The 21,662-nt window shown below is 44.7% G+C and overlaps 1 protein-coding gene across 7 annotated transcripts in view; it reads left to right on the top strand.

The window, feature by feature from the left end:
- LOC112215649 (voltage-dependent L-type calcium channel subunit beta-2) overlaps positions 1-21,662 on the top strand; it is a 131,608-nt gene that overhangs the window by 78,743 nt on the left and 31,203 nt on the right. For all 7 annotated transcript variants that reach the window (XM_024374853.2, XM_024374851.2, XM_024374855.2 and 4 more), the window contains one exon: positions 14,276-14,395. In XM_024374853.2, coding sequence (XP_024230621.1) covers positions 14,276-14,395 — 120 coding nt within the window. The remainder of the gene's footprint in view (positions 1-14,275; positions 14,396-21,662) is intronic.

The raw sequence follows: 21,662 nt of genomic DNA, 5'->3' as shown, positions 1-21,662 counted from the left end.
GCCGACTGCGAGCCAGGCCTAATCGCCCCAACATCAGTGCCCGGCCTCACTAATGCTCGTGGCTGAATGAATGCAAGTCCCTGCAGCAATGTTCCAACATCTAGTGGAAAAACTTCCCAGAAGAGTGGAGGCTGTTATAGCAGCAAAGGGGAACAAACTCCATTTCTCTTTGCTTATTAAAGATGTTCTTGCCATAATATGGACTTGGTCTTTTACCAAACATGGCTGTCTTCTGTATAACAACCCTACCTTGTCACAACACAATTGATTGGGTCAAACACATTTAGAAGGAAGAAATTCCGCATTCACTTTTAACAATGCTCACCTGTTAATTTAAATGCATTCCATGTGACTACCTTATGAAGCTGGTTGAGAGAATGCCAATAGTGTGCAAAGCTTTCATCAAGGCAAAGAGTGTATTATATTTTTTGATTTGTTTAACACGTTTTTGTTTACTATATGATTCCATATGTGTTATTTCATAGTTTTGATATCTTTACTATTATTCTACAGTGTAGACAATAGTAAAAATAAAGGAAAACCCTGAAATAAGTAGGTGTGCCCAAACTTTTGACTGGTACTGTATATATTTGTTTATTTATTATTATGCCCCTAACCCCGTCTCCCCTGATTGGAGAACTTGGTGGAAAATATTACAATTCAATATATATAAAGTTTATTTCCTAATCGCACTGGACTCCAAGTGTATCGGTCAACCAATCAACCACTCCAATCTTAATTCCAACTCTCAAATGTCCACAATCTAATCCATCTTTCCCAGTACACTACCATTTTACTATTTCCTTTTGCAATACATCTGTCTGTTTTGCGTACATCCAATCTAACCTTTGCAGATGATATGTTGTAGCTTATCTCAGAGCATTCTTATATTCTTAACCTTTCAAGTAGGCTACATTAGTGATGCATGCTAAAATTGAAACCCCATACAAATCTGTGCATTGTTATGCATTCCTACTGCCGTGACACATTATTCCGAGCGTATTAATGAGCAGAAAATGCCAGAGATGCACTTTTCCCTTCTGCTCTTCTCTTCTCTTTCTGAGGAGTACTGGGAGGGCTAGAAAGCCACCGACTGTCCCACAAGAGAGGAGAGGAGAGGGGAGGGCAGTGCTGTGATGGGAAGGTGTTATAAGGTGGAGAGAGAGAGAGGAGGAAAGTTGGAGGGAGAGAGAGGGAGAATGCGGGCAATATAATGGGAAACTAGGGGAGGGGGAGACAAAGAGAGGAGAGAGAGGCCGTGGGATGGGGATGTGATGGAGATTGGAAGAAGAGTATAAGTGAGAGAGAGAGACAGAGTGGAGAGAGTGTGCTAGCAGAGGGTCAGGGAAAGGGGAAGAGAGGGGGCTAAGGTGTATGGAGAGGTGAACAAGGAGTGATGGACCATGATCAATCTGGCTTAGGAAGACAATCATTTTACATATATTTTTTTTCTCCTTTATTTAACAAAGCTTTATTTTCAATCATTTGATGTAACATGATGGTACCTCAACGCTATTTTTAAACTGCGTACACTTAGAATAACCCCTATTTTCCAGGTAATAGCTACCAATGCTTATAACATACAGAAAACAATTGCGATTCCCCAGTGATGTGTGTATGCCCTCTACTGAAGGGAATGCTGACATTGCCCTGGGCCTGAGGCTACTACCTACCTCTGTACAGCCCAATAGCCGTTCGATGTATGTAATTAGCCTTAGTGATTTGTGTTGTTCTAATGCATTGACCGTCATGTGACCGACCATATGTAGCGATGGTTTGGGGTTTTGCAGGCAAAGCAGCCCAGAGGGATCAATAAGTCCATTACAGCAGACCACAGGAGCACCGCCGACACACACACACACACACACACACACACACACACACACACCATAAAGCAACATTGACTTCATTGCCATACACACACACGCACAAAATGGGCCCCTAAAGCAACATTGACTCCATCGCCATACACACACACACTCACGCACATACATACATACACACACAAGACACATGATGCACGTATGCACACAAAAACAAACCCACCCTTCCTCCACCCCTCTCTCCCTCACTCTCTCCCCACCCTCTCTCTCTCCTCAGGGTGGCTACAGTGAACTCTCTATGCTCTGTTCTCTAAATTCTCAGTGTGTGAGTAGGACCTTAGGGCAGCTGTGTCATGAAGCCAGAGGCTGTCTCTGTCAGACTGAGTCCATGTCAACCTCCCTCACTGGCCACTGCCCAGTGTTCACAGACTGACACAAGCCCGGTCTGAGGGCCCCTTACTCTGGGCAGTGGCAGTGGGCACCAGGCTCTACATGGAAAACATCTGTGCCGCGCTCTGGAGGCTAGCAACACTTCCCATCACACTAGCTCACCCGGATTAGACAATGTTCAAGCCATGTGTGACACACACACTGCCCTGGAAGGTCGCTTCACCTAAGACTATACACTCACTGTCAGCAATAGCATTGGTAGAGGCTTTCGCAACGCTACTGCCTGCTCTTATTTTCATGGGACCTGTTTCACTTGAAGTGCAGTGTAGTCTGGCAACTATATATATTTTCTCATGAAATTGTAGATTTTCTCAGCTGTTTTTACAAGTTATATTAGGTCCATCTAAACTAGCCTGGTCCCAGATCCGTTTGTGCTCTTGCCATTGCCATTGCTCATTGTCAAGCCAAACATGATGACACAAGCAGACTGGCACTCAGGCTACATTTGAAAGTATTCCATACAGTAGGCCAATTTGTAATGGATGTTGTAATAGTACATAAAACTTGCTACTTGCATAGTCATTCCAATCTGTGTCTGTCCAAATCTGAATATGACTGTGGTAATTGCCTTTGTCGTTAGGCTAATTGATCTTAACGAGCTAAAATTATATTATTTTCTCCGCCAGCCTTTCTTTTCTTGTAGGACACAGCTAAATCAGCACGTCATCTTCCACACTAGGCTTCGTCCCAAAAAGCACCCTATTCCCTATATACTGTGGTACACTACTTTTGACCAGAGCACAATGGGCCCTGGTTGAAAGTAGTGCACTTAATAAGGAATAGGGTGCTTTATGGGATGCAACCCAGAGCTGATTGAGGTGACCCCTGGGCGGATGGAACTATGACATTGATTGATTGGTTATGATAAGCAGGACTGATACGCGTGTCATATTCATTGCTGTGCGGTTAGCGGTTAGCGTCCCCTAGGGGAATGACTGCTAGCCATTAGACAAACCGCTAAACCCATCCCAGTGCTGACGTGCATGGTGGTGACCACTGACCTCTTCCTGCTCTCCTGACCTGTGCTGACCTCACTTAAGGTCACACAGTTTAACCCAGCTCTGGAATGGGGTTGCCAACCTATTAGTCCTGGATCAGTTTTACTGCTCCAATCTCTGCCTCAACCAGTTACCATTAGAGAGTTCTCATCCGTAATTATCACTACTGTCTACATCACGCCCCAAGCCAACACCACTCTAGTACTCAACAAACTGTATGGGGCCATAAACAAACAAGAAACCGCACACCCAGAGGCAGCGTTTCTGGTGGGCGGAGACTTTAACGCAGGAATACGTAAAACCCTCCTACCTCACATCAACCAACACGTATTCTGCGCCACTAGGGGCGCTAAAACTCTAGACCACTTCAATTCTACCCACAGAAACGCATACCCCCTCCCTCGTCCGCTCTTTGGCAAATCTGACCATGACTCCATTCTCCTGCTTCCTGTGTATAAACAACAGCTCAAACAGGATGTACCAGTGATGCGCTCAATACGGAAGAGGTTGGATGAAGCAGACGCAAGGCTACAAGACTGTATTGCTATTACAGACTGGGATATGTTTTGGGATATCTGCGCTGGGCTAAAGGCTGGAGCTACTGTTTACAAGGAACGGGACACTGACATGGAAGCATACAAAAAAGTCTGCAACGACCTCCGACGAGACATCAAACATGCAAAAGGACAATATAGGAGGAAGGTGGCATCCTACTACACCAGCTCAGACACTCGTTGTATGTGACAGGGCTTACAGACGACAATGGATTGCAAAGGGAAACCCAGCCGTGAGTTGCCCAGCGATGCTGAACTCCCAAACCAGCTAAATGCCTCCTATGCTCGATTCGAGGCATATAAGTAACACTGTGCCTTGAATGAAAGCCCCCGTTTTTCCGGATGACTGTGTGATCTCGCTCTCCGTGGCCGGTGTGAGCAAAATGTTTAAACAGGTTAATAATCACAAGGCCAGACGGAATACCAGGGCTCGTTCTCAAAGCATGCGCCAAGCTCCAAGGTAACCTGCCTAAATGACTATTAGCCTGTAGCACTCACATCTGCAATTATTAAGTGCTTTGAAATGCTGGATATGACACACATCAACACCATCATCCCAGGCACCCTGGACCCACTCCAATTCGCATACCGCCCCAACAGATCCACAGATGACGCAATCTCAATTGCACTTCACACTTCCCTCTCCCACCTGGACAAGAGGGGAAATAGCTATGTGAGAATGCTGTTCATAGACTACAGCTATTCAACACTATAGTCCTGTCCAAACTCATCTCTAAGCTAGGGAGCCTGGGACTGAAACCCTCCCTCTGCAAATGGATCCTGAATTTCCGGATGTGCCGGCCCCAGGTGGTGAAGGTAGGCAACAACACCTCCGCCACGCTGACCCTCAACATGGAGGCATCTCAGGGGTGTGTGCTTAGTCCCCTCCTGTACTCCCTGTTCACCCACGACTGTGTGGCCACGCTCAACTCCAAACATCCTCATCAAGTTTGTTGATGACGCGATGGGGGGTAGGCCTGAACACCGACGGCGATGAGTCAACCTAGAGGAGGTCAGAGACTTAGCAGTGTGGTGCCAGGACAACAACATCTCCCTCAATGTCAGTAAGACCAAGGAGCACACACACTCAACACACACGCACGCACGCAGACTGACACAACACAAACACACATATGTACACATTACACACACACTCACTTTTACACTCATTTGCTGATGCTGCTCTGTTCTTTATTTTACTCTTATTATTATCTATCCTGATGCCTTCATGTGCTTATCTACTTCAAATACCTTGTACCTCTGCACATCGATCTGGTACTGGTACTGCCTGTATATAGCTCCAGATTGATCTGGTACTGGTACTCCCTGTATATAGCTCCAGATTGATCTGGTACGGGTACTTCCTGTATATAGCTCCAGATTGATCTGGTACTGGTACTCCCTGTATATAGCTCCAGATTGATCTGGTACTGGTACTCCCTGTATATAGCTCCAGATTGATCTGGGACTGGTACTCCCTGTATATAGCTCCAGATTGATCTGGTACTGGTACTCCCTGTATATAGCTCCAGATTGATCTGGTACTGGTACTCCCTGTATATAGCTCCAGATTGATCTGGTACGGGTACTTCCTGTATATAGCTCCAGATTGATCTGGTACTGGTACTCCCTGTATATAGCTCCAGATTGATCTGGTACTGGTACTCCCTGTATATAGCTCCAGATTGATCTGGTACTGGTACTTCCTGTATATAGCTCCAGATTGATCTGGTACTGGTACTTCCTGTATATAGCTCCAGATTGATCTGGTACTGGTACTCCCTGTATATAGCTCCAGATTGATCTGGTACTGGTACTCCCTGTATATAGCTCCACATTGATCTGGTACTGGTAATGCCTTTATATAGCTCCACATTGATATGGTACTGGTACTCCCTCTATATAGCTGTACATTGATCTGGCCTTCCACAAGCTTCCCACAATAAGTTGGGTGAATTTTGGCCCATTCCTCCTGACAGAGTCAGGTTTGTAGGCCTCCTTGCTCGCACACACTTTTTCAGTTCTGCCCACAAATTTTCAATAGGATTGAGGTCAGGGCTTTGTGATGGCCACTCGAATACCTTGACTTTGTTGTCCTTAAGCCATTTTGCCACAACTTTGGAAGTATGCTTGGAGTCATTGTCCATTTGGAAGACCCATTTGCTACCAAGCTTTAACTTCCTGACTTGAGATGTTGCTTCAGTATATCCACATATTTTTTCCTCCTCATAATGCCATCTATTTTGTGAAGTGCACCAGTTCCTCTCGCAGCAAAGCATCTCCACAACATGATGCTGCCACCCCCGTGCTTCACGGTTGGGATGGTGTTCTTCGGCTTGCAAGCCTCCCCTTTTCCCTCCAAACATAACGATGGTCATTATGGCCAAACAGTTCTATTTTTGTTTCATCAGACCAGAGGACATTTCTTCAAAAAGTACGATCTTTGTCCCCATGTGCAGTTGCAAACTGTAGTCTGACTTTTTTATGGCGGTTTTGGAGCAATGACTTCTTCCTTGCTGAGCGGCCTTTCAGGTTATGTCGATATAGAACTCATTTTACTGTGGATATAGATACTTTTGTACCTGTTTCCTCCAGCATCTTCACAAGGTCCTTTGCTGTTGTTCTGGGATTGATTTGCACTTTTCGCACCAAAGTATGTTCATATCTAGAAGACAGAACACGTCTCTTTCCTGAGCGGTATGACGGATGCCTGGTCCCATGGTGTTTATACTTGCGTACTATTGTTTGTACAGATGAACGTGGTACCTTCAGGTGTTTGGAAATTGCTCCCAAGGATGAAGCAGACTTGTGGAGGTCTACAATTGTTTTTCTGAGGTCTTGGCTGATTTCTTTTGATTTTCCCATGATGTCAAGTAAAGAGGCACTGAGTTTGAAGGTAGGCCTCGAAATACATCCACAGGTACACCTCCAATTGACTCAAATGATGTCAATTAGCCTATCAGAAGTTTCTAAAGCCATGACATCATTTTCTGGAATTTTCCCAGCTGTTTAAAGGCACAGTCAACTTAGTGTATGTACACTTCTGACCCACTGGAATTATGATACAGTGAATTAATCTGTCTGTAAACAATTTTTGTAAAAATGACTTGTGTCATGCACAAAGTAGATGTCCTAACCGACTTGCCAAAACTATAGTTCGTTAACAAGAAATTTGTGGAGTGGTTGAAAAATGAGTTTTAATGACTCCAACATAAGTATATGTAAACCTCCGACTTCAACTGTATATAGCGCCATTCTTGTGTATTTTACTTTTAAACTCTGTATTGTTGGGAAGGGCTCGTAAGTAAGCATTTCATGGTAAAGTCTACACCAGTTGTATTCGGCACATGTGACAAATACAATTTGATTTGATTTGAAATATCTGTGCAACATTCAATGTTTGCATCGATTCATCGATCAATGCATCGTTTACAAACATGACACACGCACGCAAACAGGCCCTCGGTATTGGGCAGCGATAATCACAGCGGAGACACCCGAACAGATAGAGGAACTGTGAGGAGGAACAGGGGAAAACGAGAGAACAAGCAAGGAGGAGGGGGAGCGATACAGAAGGGAGCCAGAGAGAGAGCGAGAGAGAGAGAGGGGAAGAGAGTGAGAGACAGGCAGAACCACAGAGGTAGAAACAAAATGCAAGAAATCCGGTAAGAGAAAGCGAGAGAGAGTGTGAGATAGATATATTTACAGGCTAAGGAGAGCTGAGATTGAATGCAGCAGGCACCAGCTAAGCAGCAGCAGTAGCAATAAAATTAGCATCCTCACACTGATCATCCAGGATCCAGGCAGGCGTGCTCTTATCTGTCCCCGAGGAAGGAGCATGGCAGCCCAGCCTGTGGAGGAAGGACAACAGGGCTGGGGCTGGAGCTGGACTGAGGCATGAGGAAGCAGGGGAGAGAAGGAGCATCGCGGCCGCCCAGCTCACACAGGCCAGGCGGCTTCAGCACCAACGCCGGCAGATAGACTAGGCTTGAGGAGAGGCAGGCAGCTGCTGAGATTGGAGAGCTCACGTGGACAACGTAGCAGCACCATTAACGGTAGTTGGAGCATTACATGTATCAGTAGCTTTTGACCTAGTAGCAAACGGCAGTAGCAGGAGCAAAGGTAGCACATCTGTCGCTGCAGTATTGGCAGCCACACCAAAGGTAACCCTAACAAAGGTAGCCATAGCTGTAGAGGTATTCGTAGCAATAGCAGTCCAGGTATCTTTAGTCACAGTAGGGATACTTAACAGTGGCCCGGGACACTGAATGACAAGTGTGACTGATGAAGGCCACCTGGATTCGGCTGCTGAAAAGATCCAAGGGAGGTCGCATCAAGAGCGCCGATGACTGTGTAAGCCGATTATTCAAACATGCTTCCTTTATCTCCTGTTTGTGTGCGTGTGCACGTTTGTGTGTGCGTGAACTTATACGTCCACTGGTGTGTGTACTGAATGTACATCATCGCATGCACCTGTGCGTGCCTGTATAGGGGTCAGGGGGTGGTATTGTCATGCTGCGTTAGGGATGATAAGGGTCAGTGGGGTTGTCCGTCATCACTGTCAGAGTCCTCATTATGTCGTAACTCTCTTGGTCAGACCCCTGCTTTACTCTGGACATAATGGAATGATGGTTTGAACAGTGTCAGTCACATGAGGATACCAGGATACATGAGGTTGGTGTGGTTGGTGTGGTTGTATGTTATACTGTAGTGTTTGTGAGCGTGTGTGCGCAGGGTTGGGGAGTAACTTATTATCCAAAAAACGCTAACAGTAATCAGTTACATTACCAGCAAATATTTTGTAATCAGATTACAGATACTTTTGAAAAAACTAGATTACTTCTTGGATTACTTTTACATTCAGAAAGGATGTTTGCGAATCGAATGTATTGACACCTTTCTGTTTTCTCAATGAAATTCAATTCAGCGCAGAAAATAAGCACAACGTTTGTTCAGCCTGAACGAGTCTGACCACAAGCCAGAGACCACTCTAATGACACACCACATGCGTTTGATGGATCCTTTTCTTGTCTTCTTCTAAGGGGAAAGTAATCCATAAGTAACTGAGAGTAATAATAGGTCACTTGTAACTGTAACGGATTACATTTGGAAAGTAACCTACACTACCATGTGCAGTTGGTTCGTGCGTGCGTGCGTGCTTACGTGCGCAACTCTGTGTACATGTGTGTGCATAGCTCCTGTGATGGTGAAGTGTGGGTACTAAAACTACTTTTAGGTAGGCTTTAACGAATGAGGTAAGACACCGATATCCAAAGCATGAAGCAAAATGCATGAAACATAAGCGGTGTTTCAGATAAAGAGTAGAGAGTTATTTATAGACGGTGTCTCAGGTACACCGTAGGAGAAAAAACATGGATAGTTAATGAGCAGTGTCTCATCTACAGATGTAGGATCTTAATGTGAGCCAGTTTGCTACAGCATTACAATGATCCTGTAGCAACAGGAAATGTCAATTATTAAGTGGATTATAATTAATGGATATTTTTTTGTAAGGGTTACGGGATGCTTGGGTAGTTTTAAATCAGCCGGGTACAGTTTGAGGTTATTTATTTTTATTTTGAACCCAGACAGAGGAGAACAAAGTGCAGTGTAATGGTGCAGTGAGGATCTTGTGTGGCTGGCAGTGGCTTGCCTCTCTGTGCAGGTAAGAGAATGCATCACCTTTCCTTCTGTTCAAAAAGCCCCTCTGAGTCTGACAATAACAAAACAGGGCTATAAACATACTGGGCTGCCTGCCCGCATTGTAGCTTTGCAGAGTGTGTGTGTGTTTGTGTCTGTGCGTGTGTGTGTGTGTCCCAGCTTGTCTGTGCCTGCCTGTGTGTATAAACTGTGTGGTTCCGACTGTGAAGCATGGAGGAGGAGGTGTTATGGTGTGGGTGTGCTTTGCTGGTGACACTGTCAGTGATTTATTTAGAATTCAAGGCACACTTAATCAGCATGGCTACCAGAGCATTCTGCAGCAATACCCCTTCTCATCTGGTTTGCGCTTAGTGGGACTATCATTTGTTTTTCATCAGGACAATGACCCAACACACTTCCAGGCTCAAGGAGAGTGACGGAGTGCTGCATCAGATGACCTGGCCTCCACAATCACCTGACCTCATCCCAATTGAGATGGGTTGTGATGAGTTGGACGCAGAGTGAAGGAAAAGCAGCCAACAAGTGCTCAGCATATGTGGGAACTCCTTCAAGACTGTTGGAAAAGCATTCCTCATGAAGCTGGTTGAGAGAATGCCAAAAGTGTGCAAAGCTGTCATCAAGGCAAAGGGTGGCTACATGGAAGAATCTCAAATGTAAAATATGTTTTGATTTGTTGAACACTTTTGTTGGTTACTACATGATTCCATACGTGTTATTTCATAGTTTTGATGTCTTCACTGTTATTCTACAATGTAGAAAATAGTAAGAGAGAAGAGAGAGAGAGAGAGAGAGAGAGAGCGAGAGAGAGAGAGAGAGAGAGAGAGAGCGCTCACGTCATGGAAGACAAACCTACAGCTATAGTACCCTATAGTTACTGATGTGTCCTTAGGCAATGTGAGATAGTGGGTGTCCCGCTGCTTTATGAGAAGCAGGGGAATGTCCATTTGAAACATGCATCCAATTAGCTATTGTGATTTCTTTCTGCATCTCCTCCCTCTGGGTTTGAATATTGTGTGATTTAGACGTTGTGCGCCTGTTCACTAAGTTCACTAACTAGGCTTTGATGCTCTTCGACGATGCATTGTACCTCTGGCGTTGAGTGTGGTCATTAATTTATTTGTGGTCTCATAGTGTTTTTTTACAACTTTTTTGTTTTTGACAGAACCCCTCTCCCAAAAATAGTGCTTCTGCTTGAGTTTCAGTGAGACACTACTGAACAAGGCAGCAATGTCCATTGCAAACTAGTTTACCAGCAATTGTCTTCAAATTTGGACCTTTCAACTGTGATGCCTCACTGACAGCAGGGGCATGGTGTATAGATTCTGTGACAGTGAGTGTTGGTGTGTCTGATGAGTGTGAGTCTGAAGAGTTCATCTCTTGTGTGATGTTGAGGTCTGGAGGTCTGAAGAGTAAGTCTGTTGTGTGATGTTGAGGTCTGAAGAGTAAGTCTGTTGTTTGATGTTGAGGGCTGAAGAGTAAGTCTGTTGTTTGATGTTGAGGGTTGAAGAGTAAGTATGTTGTTTGATGTTAAGATCTGAAGAGTAAGTCTGTTGTTTGATGTAGAGGGCTGAAGGGTAAGTCTGTTTTTTGATGTAGAGGGCTGAAGGGTAAGTCTGTTGTTTGATGTAGAGGGCTGAAGCGTAATCTGTTGTTTGATGTAGAGGGCTGAAGGGTAAGTCTGTTGTTTGATGTAGAGGGCTGAAGGGTAAGTCTGTTGTGTGATGTTGAGGTCTGAAAAGTAAGTCTGTTGTTTGATGTTGAGGGCTGAAGAGTAAGTCTGTTGTTTGATGTTGAGGGTTGAAGAGTAAGTCTGTTGTTTGATGCTAAGATCTGAAGAGTAAGTCTGTTGTTTGATGTAGAGGGTTGAAGAGTAAGTCTGTTGTTTGATGTTGAGGGTTGAAGAGTAAGTCTGTTGTTTGATGCTAAGATCTGAAGAGTAAGTCTGTTGTTTCATGTAGAGGGCTGAAGAGTAAGTCTGTTGTTTGATGTTGAGGGTTGAAGAGTAAGTCTGTTGTTTGATGTTAAGATCTGAAGAGTAAGTCTGTTGTTTGATGTTGAGGGTTGAAGAGTAAGTCTGTTGTTTGATGCTAAGATCTGAAGAGTAAGTCTGTTGTTTGATGTTGAGGGTTGAAGAGTAAGTCTGTTGTTTGATGTTAAGATCTGAAGAGTAAGTCTGTTGTTTGATGTAGAGGGCTGAAGCGTAAGTCTGTTGTTTGATGTAGAGGGCCGAAGGGTAAGTCTGTTGTTTGATGTAGAGGGCTGAAGGGTAAGTCTGTTGTTTGATGTAGAGGGCTGAAGGGTAGGTCTGTTGTTTGATGTAGAGGGCTGAAGGGTAAGTCTGTTGTTTGATGTAGAGGGCTGATGGGTAGGTCTGTTGTTTGATGTTAAGATCTGAAGAGTCAGTCTGTTGTTTGATGTAGAGGGCTGAAGGGTAAGTCTTTTGTGTGATGTTGTGGTCTGAAGAGTAAGTCTGTTGTTTGATGTTGAGGGCTGAAGAGTAAGTCTGTTGTTTGATGTTCAGGGTTGAAGAGTAAGTCTGTTGTTTGATGCTAAGATCTGAAGAGTAAGTCTGTTGTTTGATGTAGAGGGCTGAAGAGTAAGTCTGTTGTTTGATGTTGAGGGTTGAAGAGTAAGTCTGTTGTTTGATGTTAAGATCTGAAGAGTAAGTCTGTTGTTTGATGTTGAGGGTTGAAGAGTAAGTCTGTTGTTTGATGTTGAGGGTTGAAGAGTAAGTCTGTTGTTTGATGTTAAGATCTGAAGAGTAAGTCTGTTGTTTGATGTTGAGGGTTGAAGAGTAAGTCTGTTGTTTGATGCTAAGATCTGAAGAGTAAGTCTGTTGTTTGATGTAGAGGGTTGAAGAGTAGGTCTGTTGTTTGATGTTGAGGGTTGAAGAGTAAGTCTGTTGTTTGATGCTAAGATCTGAAGAGTAAGTCTGTTGTTTCATGTAGAGGGCTGAAGAGTAAGTATGTTGTTTGATGTTGAGGGTTGAAGATTAAGTCTGTTGTTTGATGTTAAGATCTGAAGAGTAAGTCTGTTGTTTGATGTAGAGGGCTGAAGGGTAAGTCTGTTGTTTGATGTAGAGGGCTGAAGGGTAAGTCTGTTGTTTGATGTAGAGGGCTGAAGGGTAGGTCTGTTGTTTGATGTTAAGATCTGAAGAGTCAGTCTGTTGTTTGAAGAGGGCTGAAGTAAGTCTGTTGTTTGATGTTAAGATCTGAAGAGTTAGTCTGTTGTTTGATGTAGAGGGCTGAAGGGTAAGTCTGTTATTTGATGTTGAGGGCTGAAGAGTAAGTCTGTTGTTTGATGCTAAGATCTGAAGAGTAAGTCTGTTGTTTCATGTAGAGGGCTGAAGAGTAAGTCTGTTGTTTGATGTTGAGGGTTGAAGAGTAAGTCTGTTGTTTGATGTTAAGATCTGAAGAGTAAGTCTGTTGTTTGATGTTGAGGGTTGAAGAGTAAGTCTGTTGTTTGATGCTAAGATCTGAAGAGTAAGTCTGTTGTTTGATGTTGAGGGTTGAAGAGTAAGTCTGTTGTTTGATGTTAAGATCTGAAGAGTAAGTCTGTTGTTTGATGTAGAGGGCTGAAGCGTAAGTCTGTTGTTTGATGTAGAGGGCCGAAGGGTAAGTCTGTTGTTTGATGTAGAGGGCTGAAGGGTAAGTCTGTTGTTTGATGTAGAGGGCTGAAGGGTAGGTCTGTTGTTTGATGTAGAGGGCTGAAGGGTAAGTCTGTTGTTTGATGTAGAGGGCTGAAGGGTAGGTCTGTTGTTTGATGTTAAGATCTGAAGAGTCAGTCTGTTGTTTGATGTAGAGGGCTGAAGGGTAAGTCTTTTGTGTGATGTTGTGGTCTGAAGAGTAAGTCTGTTGTTTGATGTTGAGGGCTGAAGAGTAAGTCTGTTGTTTGATGTTCAGGGTTGAAGAGTAAGTCTGTTGTTTGATGCTAAGATCTGAAGAGTAAGTCTGTTGTTTGATGTAGAGGGCTGAAGAGTAAGTCTGTTGTTTGATGTTGAGGGTTGAAGAGTAAGACTGTTGTTTGATGCTAAGATCTGAAGAGTAAGTCTGTTGTTTGATGTAGAGGGCTGAAGAGTAAGTCTGTTGTTTGATGTTGAGGGTTGAAGAGTAAGTCTGTTGTTTGATGTTAAGATCTGAAGAGTAAGTCTGTTGTTTGATGTTGAGGGTTGAAGAGTAAGTCTGTTGTTTGATGCTAAGATCTGAAGAGTAAGTCTGTTGTTTGATGTAGAGGGTTGAAGAGTAGGTCTGTTGTTTGATGTTGAGGGTTGAAGAGTAAGTCTGTTGTTTGATGCTAAGATCTGAAGAGTAAGTCTGTTGTTTCATGTAGAGGGCTGAAGAGTAAGTATGTTGTTTGATGTTGAGGGTTGAAGATTAAGTCTGTTGTTTGATGTTAAGATCTGAAGAGTAAGTCTGTTGTTTGATGTAGAGGGCTGAAGGGTAAGTCTGTTGTTTGATGTAGAGGGCTGAAGGGTAAGTCTGTTGTTTGATGTAGAGGGCTGAAGGGTAGGTCTGTTGTTTGATGTTAAGATCTGAAGAGTCAGTCTGTTGTTTGATGTAGAGGGCTGAAGGGTAAGTCTGTTGTTTGATGTTAAGATCTGAAGAGTTAGTCTGTTGTTTGATGTAGAGGGCTGAAGGGTAAGTCTGTTATTTGATGTTGAGGGCTGAAGAGTAAGTCTGTTGTTTGATGTTGAGGGCTGAAGAGTTAGTCTCTGTTGTGTATTATTGAGGTCGGATACATTAATCTGTCATGTATCTTTCCTTAATGTGTGTTTCCCTCTACTCTGCAGGGTTCGGCGGACTCCTACACCAGCCGTCCATCAGACTCCGATGTTTCCCTGGAGGAGGATAAGGAGGCAGTGCGACGAGAGGCAGAGCGGCAGGCTCAGACACAGCTCGACAAGGCCAAGGTACTACACTCTCACTCTCTCTCTCTCTCTCTCTCTCTCTCTCTCATCAGTAGCCCCTCACATGCATTTGAGCCCCTCTGTCTGACTGCACAGCTCTAATCAGTTCTACAGGCTGTTCCCAAAACACACTCTGACAGCAAACCAACGCTGTCTGTCTGCCCTCCTCCCCTCCATCACCTCAGAGCAACACCAAGGAGTCAGTGATACACTGGAGTCAGCAAAATGGAGAAAAACACAGAGGGAGAGTGACAGAGGGAGAGAGAGACAGATATAGAGTGAAAGAGAGAGTGACAGAGGGAGAGAGAGCAACATATATAGAGTGACAGAGGGAGAGAGAGCGACATATATAGAGTGAAAGAGAGATTGACAGGGGGAGAGAGAGCAACATATATTGAGTGAGAGAGAGTGACAGAGGGAGAGAAACATATATAGAGTGAAAGAGAGAGTGACAGAGGGAGAGAGAGCAACATATATAGAGTGACAGAGAGAGTGACAGGGAGAGAGAGCAACATATATAGAGTGAAAGAGAGAGTGACAGAGGGAGCAACATATATAGAGTGACAGAGAGAGTGACAGAGGGAGCAACATATATAGAGTGACAGAGAGAGAGAGAGCAACATATATAGAGTGACAGAGAGAGGGAGCAACATATATAGAGTGACAGAGAGAGAGAGCAACATATATAGAGTGACAGAGAGAGAGAGCAACATATATAGAGTGACAGAGAGAGAGAGAGCAACATATATAGAGTGACAGAGAGAGAGAGAGCAACATATATAGAGTGACAGAGAGAGTGACAGAGGGAGCAACATATATAGAGGGAGAGAACAACATATATAGAGTGACAGAGAGAGTGACCAGAGGGAGCAACATATATAGAGTGACAGAGAGAGTGACAGAGGCAGAGAGAAAATTATATTGTTAAAGAAAGAGGGCTCTGGTTAAAAGTAGTGCACTATAGGGAATGGGGCTCAGTTTCAGACATAACCACAGATTCAAACCAAGGCGGACCTCTCGTTTCCTCTATAAAAATACCCCCAACAATCAATCAATGTCACCCAATTACGTACAATATGAATGTAAAATATTCAGTTGTCTGGACTTCTGAGAACTGTCCTCATTATCTATTGCATTATGCATAGGCAGTGCTGAAATGGCCATTTGGCTCTGCTCATTTATGAAAAAAAAAAAAAAATGCTGGATTGATGAAGGTTAAGGGGACCTTACCTCGGCACATTTTACGGGCTCCTACTTCACAGCTAGCACATTGTGCCCGCTCTGCGCACAGTAAGGATTTACAATTGAATTCAGAACAATTTGAAACGTTTGCTCAAGGTGAAATGATACGAGAATCTTTATTTATGGTGCGAGATCCACCGTTGCGTGCTTATGCAATGACGGTGCCAGATTACAAGTTACAAGGCGGACACAGCAACACACAGGACAGGTGTCTAATAACACTGTCAGTACGGGCACAGAGAAGGCTCCAGGTTATTAGCCAATGAAATATGCATAAAATAGAGTCATGTTGACAGAGAGAGAGAGAGAGAGAGAGAAAGACAAGGAAGAGAGAGAGAGAGAAAGAGAGAGGTCTCTGTGGTGTTAATTGGCCGTCAACCACAGCGCAACCTACCAGGGTTCCCAGTTAAAGATCTGGCTCCTCTTCAACCTGCTATCTCGTTTTGTCTTTTCCATCAGTCCACTCTTTATTCCATTCTCTTCCTCCCTTCTTTCTCTTTCCCTATGTCCTCACTCGCTCTTCTCCAACCCCTCATTCTCTCACCGGCCTTTCCTCCCTCCGGCCTATCCTATTCTCTCCCTCTTCATCCCTGTCTCTCTTTCTCTCACTCTCCCCTCACTCACTCTCACCAGCCTTCTTTCTCTTCCCCTCGCTTTCTCCCACCCTCTCTCTGGCTGCAGTCAATACTGCATGCCTAATGAATGCATTTCTGTGTTGCATAAAGGAGAGGAACAGGGGGATGGACAGGGAGATGAGGAGAGGAGAGCAACAGGGGGATGGATGGGAGGGTAGAGATGAGGAGAGGAACAGGGGGATGGACAGGAGAGGAACAGGGTGATGGACAGGAGAGGAGCAGGGGGATGGACAGGAGAGGAACAGGGGGATGGACAGGAGAGGAACAGGGGGATGGACAGGAGAGGAGCAGGGGGATGGACAGGAGAGGAGATGAGCAGATGGACAGGAGAGGAACAGGGGATGGACAGGAGAGGTGCAGGGGGATGGACAGGAGAGGAGATGAGGAACAGGGGGATGGACAGGAGAGGAGATGAGGAACAGGGGGATGGACAGGAGAGGAGATGAGCAGATGGACAGGAGAGGAACAGGGGATGGACAGGAGAGGTGCAGGGGATGGACAGGAGAGGAGATGAGGAACAGGGGGATGGACAGGAGAGGAGATGAGGAACAGGGGGATGGACAGGAGAGGAGATGAGCAGATGGACAGGAGAGGAGCGATGAGGAGAGGAACAGGGGGATGGACAGGAGAGGAGCGATGAGGAGAGGAACAGGGGGATGGACAGGAGAAGAGGAGAGGAGAGCAACAGGGGGATGGGTGGGAGGGTTGAGATGAGGAGAGGAACAGGGGGATGGACAGGAGAGGAACAGGGGGATGGACAGGAGAGGAGCGATGAGGAGAGGAGAGCAACAGGGGGATAGATAGGAGAGGAGATGAGCAGAGGAACAGGGGGATGGACAGGAGAGGAACAGTGGGATGGACAGGAGAGAAGATGAGCAGATGGACAGGAGAGGCACAGGGGGATGGACAGGAGAGGAGATGAGCAGATGGACAGGAGAGGAACAGGGGGATAGATAGGAGAGGAACGGGGGATGGACAGGAGAGGAGCAATGAGGAGAGGAATAGGAGGATGGACAGGAGAAGAGGAGAGGAGAGCAACAGGGGGATGGATAGGTGATGGACAGGAGAGGAACAGGAGGATGACAGGAGAGGAACAGGGGGATGGGCAGGAGAGGAACAGGAGGATGACAGGAGAGGAACAGGGGGATGACAGGAGAGGAACAGGGGATGACAAGAGAGGAACAGGGGGTGGACAGGAGAGGAACAGGGGGATGACAGGAGAGAAACAGGGGATGACAAGAGAGGAACAGGGGATGACAGGAGAGGAGAGGAACAGGGGGATGACAGGAGAGGAACAGGGAGATGACAGGAGATGAGAGGAACAGGGGATGACAGGAGAGGAACAGGGGGATGAACAGGAGAGGAACAGGGGGATGGACAGGAGAGGAACAGGGGGATGACAGGAGACGAGAGGAACAGGGGGATGGACAGGAGAGGAGAGGAACAGTGGGATGACAGGAGAGGAGAGGAACAGGGGATGAACAGGAGAGGAACAGGGGATGGACAGGAGAGGAGAGAACAGGGGGATGGACAGGAGATGAGAGGAACAGGGGGATGGACAGGAGATGAGAGGAACAGGGGGATGACAGGAGAGGAGAGGAACAGTGGGATGACAGGAGAGGAGAGGAACAGGGGGATGAACAGGAGAGGAACAGGGGGATGGACAGGAGAGGCACAGGGGGATGACAGGAGACGAGAGGAACAGGGGGATGGACAGGAGAGGAGAGGAACAGTGGGATGACAGGAGAGGAACAGGGGGATGACAGGAGAGGAGAGGAACAGAGGGATGGACAGGAGAGGAACACAGGGATGGACAGGAGAGGAACAGGGGGATGACAGGAGAGGAACAGGGGGGTGATAGTGTACACAGGTGTCATACGAGGTCAGGAGATGAGATACGCAGATGCACACAGGTCCCTGAAATAGCATTAAAAGACAGATTCACACATTTTGAATGCTATATCTTTTTTGTGCATCTCTGAGCGATATTCTATCGATTTCCGGGGTCATTTCGCGTTTTCATGTGTATCTGAGCTATTGCTGCTTAAGCAGGCAGAAATACAGCTGGCAGAAGGAGTTTTGCATCATATGATTGGGCTAGCATGGGCTACTGACGTCACAGACCAGGTAATTGATCCCTGAATAGCTAGAGAGAGAGAGAAGCAGTGGAGCATGAGTAAGGTAGTCCCAGTTCTCCAGACCACACAGGCACACACTACCTGACGGTGTTTTAAATGGTACTCCATTCCATTTGATAGTGTGCTACTTTCACCAGGGCCATTAAGGCTCTGATCAAAAGTAGTGCATATATAGGGAAGACGGTGCCATTTGGGGGGGAAAAAAACATGTTTTTTTACAGTGGAAAAACCCATTTACAGATCAAGATAAAACTGGGCAATCAGTCTAATGGTGCACATTCATGGTAGATGGTCCCATCATGGACGTCACCAGGACCTGGTTTTCGGGGCTCTAACCCCTAATAAATTTGGGTCAGCCCCGAATCTTTTGCACTGCTGCAATGGCGTAAACAAAAGTGTAGTTACGGAATGCGCCACTTACTTCATAGAGCTGTGGTTACGTGAAACTCCCGAAGTCATCCAACCGGTCTAATCACTGGTAAGGTGCTGCCGGTGCGCAGTAGAGCGATGCTCTGGCACTTCTCATAAGGGTGCTATGTCTCGCAAGATCACTTAATGACGAATGAGTATTCTACGTAACAAACCGAATACAATAGCATGATAATGTCTGGGTACTGTTATACCAAAAACACCATGTCATTTATTATGACAATTTAGCATGATTGTGATTTTTTTTTGGACATGCGGTGGCTGCTCTGTAATTCTATTGGTTCAGCTGGTTAGCCATCCTCACTTTCATCATTCAAGGTAGGCCTAATGTCTTATAAGGTAGGCCTAATGTCTTAATAAGGTAGGCCTAATTTCTGATAAGGTAGGCCTCATTTCTTATAAGGTAGGCCTAATTTCTGATAAGGTAGACCTAATTTCTGATAAGGTAGACCTAATTTCTGATAAGGTAGGCCTAATTTCTGATAAGGTAGACCTAATTTCTGATAAGGTAGACCTAATTTCTGATAAGGTAGGCCTCATTTCTGATAAGGTAGGCCTCATTTCTGATAAGGTAGGCCTAATGTATGATAAGGTAGGCCTAATGTATGATAAGGTAGGCCTAATTTGGTGTTTAAGGATGAACAAAATAGTACCTTTTCCTTTAGCCACTTACACTATGTGTCGGCACAGGCAATCATCCAATTTGGATGATGCATTGTCAGTATATACTAAAATGATTTTCGGTATCAACTTTCATTCAGAAATGATGGCTTAGTAATAATAATAAAAAATGGTGCTCCGGCAGGATACCTAAAATTGTTTTTGAAGCAATTGCCATGTGCGGTCAACTGATAATTCGAGCACCGTTTTAATTGGGACAGCTTCAATGCCCTGCTTTGAGACAAGCATGGGAACTCATATTTTTTTTTTCACTGAATCTCCGCTTGGATGTTTGGTCACAATTAGGCTGGGAAATGTTATCTAAATTGAGGTGAGTGCTCATGACCATTAGTCTAGCAATTGAAAGCAATACAGATTTTCTCTCTACACACACATTATGCCTATAGCTTACCTGATGAGCTCCCCTGTTGTTTTCCTGAACTTTCTAATCCTTTTATGATGCATTTCAGTCATTTCAGTCGTCGTTTAAAAAGTTCACAGGGCCTACATCGTTTCAATAACAATATAGCTGAAACTACTACTGGGCTTCATTGACTTACTGAATTTATTCTCATTATAATTGTAGGCTAGGCTACTTGCGGATAGATTCTTTTAAATAATTGTAACAGTAGGCCTACCTACACAACCTCATATGGGGTTTACTGGCCACAATCGATTGAATGAATATTAAGAAGTGTTGATTCATTTATTTGGCCTTGGAACATGGAAGGAAACATAGCGCCGCAGGAAGTGCTGCAGATAAATTGAAGTACCATTTGCAAATTTATATAATTACTCCTTTCTCTATGAAAATAAATGAAATCATTGAAAATACTACACCAGCAGAATTTAGCCACAGAGGATCACTAGCTTATTATGACAAATTGCTGTGGATTGTGTTTTGTCACATTATGAGCACATAGGCCTAGTCCACAGTCGGGAATCACGCAATTGGGCAACAAAATATAAAACAGCTGATTGTTGAGTTGTGGCTGTCAATGAACAGCAAATCAAATCAAATCCAATTTTATTTGTCACATACACATGGTTAGCAGATGTTAATGCGAGTGTAGTGAAATGCTTGTGCTTCTAGTTCCGACAATGCACTAATAACCAACAAGTAATCTAACTAACAATTCCAAAACTACTGTCTTATACACACAAGTGTAAGGGGATAAAGAATATGTACATAAAGATATATGAATGAGTGATGGTACAGAGCGGCATAAGCAAGATACAGTAGATGGTATCGAGTACAGTAAATACATATGAGATGAGTATGTAAACAAAGTGGCATAGTTAAAGTGGCTAGTGATACATGTATTCCATAAAGATGCAGTAGATGATATAGAGTACAGTATATACATATACATATGAGATGAATAATGTAGGGTATATAAACATTATATTAGGTAACATTGTTTAAAGTGGCTAGTGATATATTTTACATAATTTCCCATCAATTCCCATTATTAAAGTGGCTGGACTCAATGTTAGTGGTGGCTGTTTAACAGTCTGATGGCCTTGAGATATAAGCTGTTTTTCAGTCTCTCGGTCCCAGCTTTGATGCACCTGTACTGACCTCGCCTTCTGGATGATAGCGGGGTGAACAGGCAGTGGCTCGGGTGGTTGTTGTCCTTGATGATCTTTATGGCCTTCCTGTAACATCGGGTGGTGTAGGTGTCCTGGAGGGCAGGTAGTTTGTCCCCGGTGATGCGTTGTGCAGACCTCACTACCCTCTGGAGAGCCTTACGGTTGTGGGCGGAGCAGTTGCCGTACAAGGCGGTGATACAGCCTGCCAGGATGCTCTCGATTGTGCATCTGTAGAAGTTTGTGAGTGCTTTTGGTGACAAGCCGAATTTCTTCAGCCTCCTGAGGTTGAAGAGGCGCTGCTGCGCCTTCTTCACGATGCTGTCTGTGTGGGTGGACCAATTCAGTTTGTCTGTGATGTTGTTAGTATAATTTAATTATGACAATGTGCTTTCATCAATTGAAAGCCCTTAATCTATTTTATGAGAATTTGTAAGATTTCTTGTTTGCATAGAATAGACGCAGACCAGTCTTTAAATAATAGGTAATAGAATGTATTCTCGGAGCGCGCTCCCACTCAAACACATGCATTAGTTTAAATACAGATCATGATGTCATTTCACTGTCTTAACCAAA

The sequence above is a fragment of the Oncorhynchus tshawytscha genome, linkage group LG16, assembly GCF_018296145.1.
Source record: "Oncorhynchus tshawytscha isolate Ot180627B linkage group LG16, Otsh_v2.0, whole genome shotgun sequence".
Classification (NCBI taxonomy): domain Eukaryota; kingdom Metazoa; phylum Chordata; class Actinopteri; order Salmoniformes; family Salmonidae; genus Oncorhynchus; species Oncorhynchus tshawytscha.
The sequence above is the reverse complement of the archived record's forward strand: the minus strand, read 5'-3'. Positions and strand labels throughout refer to the sequence as shown.